At 36.5% G+C, this 5424-nt stretch overlaps 1 protein-coding gene across 2 annotated transcripts; it reads left to right on the top strand.

The window, feature by feature from the left end:
* On the top strand, positions 1–4691 carry LOC114729390 (trihelix transcription factor GT-1-like). 2 transcript variants are annotated; one of them, XM_028916387.1, is made up of 5 exons: positions 1–776; positions 2122–2160; positions 3140–3277; positions 3528–3755; positions 4213–4691. In XM_028916387.1, exons 1-5 carry the CDS (start codon positions 236–238, stop codon positions 4413–4415), a joined length of 1149 nt encoding a protein of 382 aa, XP_028772220.1. In that variant the 5' UTR covers positions 1–235; the 3' UTR covers positions 4416–4691. The 2 variants fall into 2 exon arrangements, with proteins under 2 accessions (XP_028772220.1, XP_028772221.1); XM_028916388.1 differs by having other exon boundaries at positions 2–776; positions 3531–3755.
* The last annotated feature ends 733 nt before the right edge of the window (positions 4692–5424 follow it).

The following is a 5424-nucleotide window of genomic DNA, read 5'->3' as shown; positions in this document are numbered from 1 at the left end:
GACTGCTTTGTTTTTGAAAGTTGAAACCGACACGCAAATGAAATCAGCTGAAAAATGTTGGACTGGAAGCGGAAGACATGGAGAGACAAGTCCATTTGATTCCATATGCGAAAGCTTCAACCTCACAATCACTAGATTGCGCTATTGCGTTCTCCGCAACTCCTGTTTTTAATCTAGTGGTTTTCGAACTCTCACTCCTTGTTCTCGTCTTCCTCTGAATTTCATTTCCGTCTGAATGTATTTATCGGAGAAACCCCGACCCATCGATTTCTACAAAGAAGAAGCAACCCCAGATATGATGATCGAGGTTGCGTCCAGTGCGGAGCTCCCTCCTCCTCCGCCGCCACTTCAACAACCTCAGCAACATCAAATGATCCTCGGCGACAGTAGTGGCGAGGACCACGAGGTTGAAATTAAGGCGCCAAAGAAGCGCGCTGAGACTTGGGTGCAAGACGAAACGAGAAACCTCATTGCTTTTCGCCGCGAGATGGATGGGCTGTTTAATACCTCCAAATCTAATAAGCACTTGTGGGAACAGATATCGGGGAAGATGAGAGATAAGGGATTTGATCGATCACCGACTATGTGTACGGATAAGTGGAGAAATCTGCTAAAGGAGTTTAAGAAGGCGAAGCATCAAGATAGGGGAGCTGGTTCCGCTAAGATGTCGTATTACAAAGACATTGAAGAGATTTTGAAAGAGAGGAGCAAGAGTGTGTGCTACAAGAACCCTACTCCTTCAAAGGTTGAATCCTATATGCAATTCTCTGATAAAGGTATCAACTGTTCCCGTTTGTTGCAACTTGCTATTCTGATTTGCCTGTGACTGAATCTGTGGGTGTTTTGCACATTTTTTGAGAGATTGTCTGAGCAGCATTGCTCAGCTGTTTATTATCGTATTGTTTCTGTAGTCCAACAAACTTGGTTTTGTCATGAAATTTCCTATCATTGTTTTGTTAGGTTGTACTTCTTTTCTCACAAAGGGAACGGGTCTATAGTCTATACAAAAAAATTATTTATTGTTGTTACAAGTTATAACTGGAGCGAACTGCCTTATTTATAATCGCCAAATCCGCTAGTCATTCTGAACTCTGAAAATTTTGGGCAGAAAAGATGGGCATCTCTGTTATTTGATTTAGAGGATTTATAAGTTTGTGCAACATTTGTAAAAGGTGAGTTGACCCTGAAGAAAAGAACTCACTTTAAAGGCTTGCAATCCAGTGCTCATTGTTATATAAAATACTCCCTCCGTTTCTTATTATAAGAGACATTTGATGTTTATGGCATGTTCTTATATATAAGAGACACTTAAAAGTTGTCTCTACTTTTTTGTGTTTATTTCCTATTTTATCCATATTTATTATCTCCAACTCACACTCTCTCTCCCTTGCACTTCTTTTTCTTTTAATAATTTAGTTATTCGCTCTCATGCTCTCTTTCCTTATTAATGAGGGCATTTTTAAAAAAATTATACTTTTTACATATTAATTATTTTTAACTAATTTTAACTGTTTTTTTGATTAACGTACTTCAGTTATTCATTTCTTATAACAAGGAACGGAGGGAGTATATATGAAGTAGTTAGTTAGTTAGAGCCGTTAGCAGTTATGATTTGTTATGTTTGAGTTTCCTAAAACTTGCCGTTATGGGAGTAGATAGAGATGTGTACTTGTAAATAGAGCTCCCTACATTATTTGTACCTGTTAATTAGTTGAAGTTTAGTGAAGTGTTATTCAATTTCCTCAGAATTCTCTGTCTCTCTGATTCTCTGTTCCTCTTTCCCTCGTCTTTCTCTTCCGTTCTTTCATCTTCTTTCCCAAATTCCATAACACTCATCATGATGGACTACTTGCTGGCACTTGGGGGTGAAAGCAAATGAAGCTTTAGTGCGTGTTTGGTTTCATGTTGAAAACCAACAAAATCATGGTTTTGGTGAAAGCAAGGCAGCTTCCGTCAAAACCATGGTTTTGATGGTTTTTAACGTGGAACCAAGCACTCTTAGTAGTTTATCCGATTATATCATTCCTAAGTCATGCACTGCTAATGTTTGTCACTTGTGATGTGAGTTTACTCCTTCCTGCCTTAAAAAATGTTTGTTTGACTAGTTATATGGCTGTACAGGTATGGAGGATACCAACATTTCTTTCGGGCCTGTTGAAGGTATATCAATGTAAAAGCTCCTCTCCAAATTTTTTTCTTTAATTTCCTGAAATATTTCATATTTGGTCATGGTTGCTGATCAAAATTTGATGAGGGACTTTTGTTTCTAGTTATTAGTTTTGTTTTTTTTGGACCTTGGTTTCTAGTTATTAGTTAATCACACTGGTAAGTGTAGACTGCATTTAGTTCACACGAAATCTTCATTATTTTTCCATCAATTTCTTTTCTTTTCTTTTCTTTCTTTTTTTTGGGTTGGTATTAATGGTGAAATACAGATACATTGACAGAAAAATTTAAACTAACATCACCTATCGCAAATCGTTGCCACCAACCTTTCAAAAGACCAGTGTTTTGTTGCTACTGACAGTTTCAAAATCCTCAAGAAGAGCACAAAATATGCATGTGGAACTGAGGTTATAATAAATTACAATGGTTATAATAATGAAATGCGATGGCCGTTTCTGGTTATAATAAATTACATGGTAACTTATTGGCATAATGTGATGATGATTCCCCCCCCCTTTTGGTTCTTATTTCATAGAGCGATTGGAAGTATTATTTTACCATCTGAGATAACTGGGTCTCACTCAATTTTCGGCAGTTGTAAATGGGTGCAATTTTAAATAGGTTTTTGATACAGTGATGTAATTTAGCAACTTATCTCAAATTATTACAAATTGTCCTCTGTTGGTTTCGCCCTAAATTGCAGTACCTGTTTGTTGCAGCTTTTTGATGTTCAAAGATGGCTTGACACTAATCATCATTATTTAATCCAATTTGCAGCTTTTTGATGTTCAAAGATGACTTAACACTAATCATCATTATTTAATCCAATTTGGAGAAAACATTAAAAGTGCTAACTGATTGAAGTGTTCTTGTTTTTCAAAAAAGCTCGAAGATGATATATGTTTGACTTCATTTACCCATTTCCCATTTGGCACTTCATATGTTTGATGTTACTCAAGTACCTGGCGTTCAGTTTCAGCCACTGGCAGATCAACACTCAATCTTGAGAATCGTTTGGATCATGATGAACATCCTCTTGCAATTACTGCAGCTGATACTGTTGGCACAAGTGGGGTTCCTCCTTGGAGTTGGCGAGAAACTCCTATAAGCAGTAAGCTCTGTATAGATTCCTTGTTTGATGTGTGCTTGATCACAAAGAGTGGAACAGTAAGTAGGAAAGATTAATGTTGTGTGGCTTGAGGCCCTCAATTAATGCACATTAAACTGTTTAAAGTGGCTAGCTTTTGATGAACCAAGTAATTTTATCAGTGGCAACAGCCAAGTTATTATTATTATTATTATTTTAGTAGTATTTTACTTTAGCTTAATACTTCTCTTGCTTCTTAATCTTTCTACTTTAGCAGATGGGGAAGGTCAATCATGTTGTGGGAGGGTCATAACAGTTAAATGGGGCGATTACACAAGAAGAATAGGCATTGATGGTACTTCAGAAGCCATCAAAGAGGCAATAAGAGCTGCTTTTAGGTTGAGAAGCAAACGTTTGTTTTGGTTGGAGGATGAATACCAGATAATAAGGAGTCTTGACCGAGATATGCCTTTAGGAAATTATACTCTTCACCTTGATGAAGGTATTTTAAGCTTATTGCAATCTTCTGGCAATTGTTCTGTTTTGTGTAAATTTGTTCACAAATGCTAGTTGGTTCTGCTTGCTGGTCAGAAAACCAACAAGTGTATTGCTTCCATGCACAGATGGCTGACGGATGAAATGGAGCAAGAATAATTGATGACTTCTTTTATTTGCCTAATATAATAGATGTTAGTCCATCAGTAATTTTGCTCAGTTGAATCATGTAACTTTTAGCCAGCGCCGGGAAGTTAGGTTCAGTTAGCAACAAAACCCATGAATAAGGAGTAAACTCTTTTCAGCACTTGAAAAAAATGGAGGAATAAACTTTGTCTTCTCCTTCTAGATGATTAGCTCATCGGCTTGTGGTCTCATTATTAATCTGAAGGGTTTTTGTGAAAAATTTATGCTCCTACTCAAAGTGTGTGCTTGCTGTGTAACCCTTGAAATTATGGTTGCAGGAATGGCCATTAAAGTATGCCTCTATGATGAGTCTGATCAAATTCATGTTCATACTGAAGAGAAGATCTTTTACACCGAAGAAGATCACCGTGACTTTCTGGCTCGGCGAGGCTGGACATCTCTAAGGGAACTTGATGGATATAGAAACATTGATAACTTCGATGATCTTCAACCTGGTGCCATGTATCGTGGTGTGAGTTGAGGACTGGTGCATGATATAATCAATCTTCAGCTAAAATGCCTAGAGAACTTTGTAGGGGGACTGTATATATATCTCTTTGACATTCATGCAGCACAATCCTGGGGTTATATTTGGCTGTATATTTTTAGGAATATAGATGTGCATAATTTATGTTCTCTAGCTTCAACATGTAAATGAGCATTGCCGGTGCTGTTATCTTTTTTGTTAGAAAAGTTATCATTGCTAGAAAAATATCCAAGTGTTCAATTAAAATTAAAAAGAATCTCAAGTTTAAAACCAGTATTTGTTGGAGTATGTGAGTGCGCGCTTGCTTCTTTTTTTTTGGGGGGGGGGGGGGATGGTTTATCCACTGTATTTTAGCGGGGGCATGAAGCTTTAGCTTAGCCCATCCTCTTCTTGTCGTTTATGGTACAATTAGCCCATCCTCTTCAACATATTGTTAGTGACTATCTTCATCACTGGCCCACCATCATACTACTGGCCCAAAAAAATTCTATTATAGGAAAGTGAATTCCATGGATAAAAATATGTCCTTTTTGGAAAGTATGTGAGCTTTAATTATGATTTGTGAAATACAAGATAAATATATGAAAAGAATTTTGTTTCATTTTAGGTGAAACAAAATAAATACTTGTATTAAGTAGTTTTAAACAAGCACAAGATCATCTTTGTCAATTTTCAACTATTAAGTAAAGTTATCTGATAAGAACACGAATTTTATGCACTTGACCAAACGGGAATCCTAAAGGGGTTGCCTATAAAATCAAAAGCTGGTGGATTTTTATTTCTTTCTTTTTCCGTCAACAAAAGCTGACTCTGAAGTTGCAGAATACTCTTTTTTTAAAAAAAAAAAAAATTTGTGAACCAGAGGTTACAAAATGCATAATTTGTTTATTATCCGCTGTCCCTAGCTGCGATAAACATGAATATTATGACCACGAAGAAAGTTAACGAATCATTAAACTAATTTAACCAAGAATTTACTATTATGATCAATGCAGATCGGTGT

The sequence above is a fragment of the Neltuma alba genome, unplaced genomic scaffold (genome assembly GCF_004799145.2).
Source record: "Neltuma alba isolate B1F8T4 unplaced genomic scaffold, ASM479914v2 tig00012630_pilon, whole genome shotgun sequence".
Classification (NCBI taxonomy): domain Eukaryota; kingdom Viridiplantae; phylum Streptophyta; class Magnoliopsida; order Fabales; family Fabaceae; genus Neltuma; species Neltuma alba.
This window is presented reverse-complemented; position numbering and strand designations above follow the sequence as displayed.

Coding starts and splice junctions, on each gene's coding strand:
- LOC114729390 (XM_028916387.1), top strand. CDS start 236: ATGTATTTATCGGAGAAACCCCGACCCATCGATTTCTACAAAGAAGAA. Junction 777..2,121: donor TATGCAATTCTCTGATAAAG/GTATCAACTGTT, acceptor ATGGCTGTACAG/GTATGGAGGATACCAACATT. Junction 3,278..3,527: donor GCGAGAAACTCCTATAAGCA/GTAAGCTCTGTA, acceptor TTTCTACTTTAG/CAGATGGGGAAGGTCAATCA.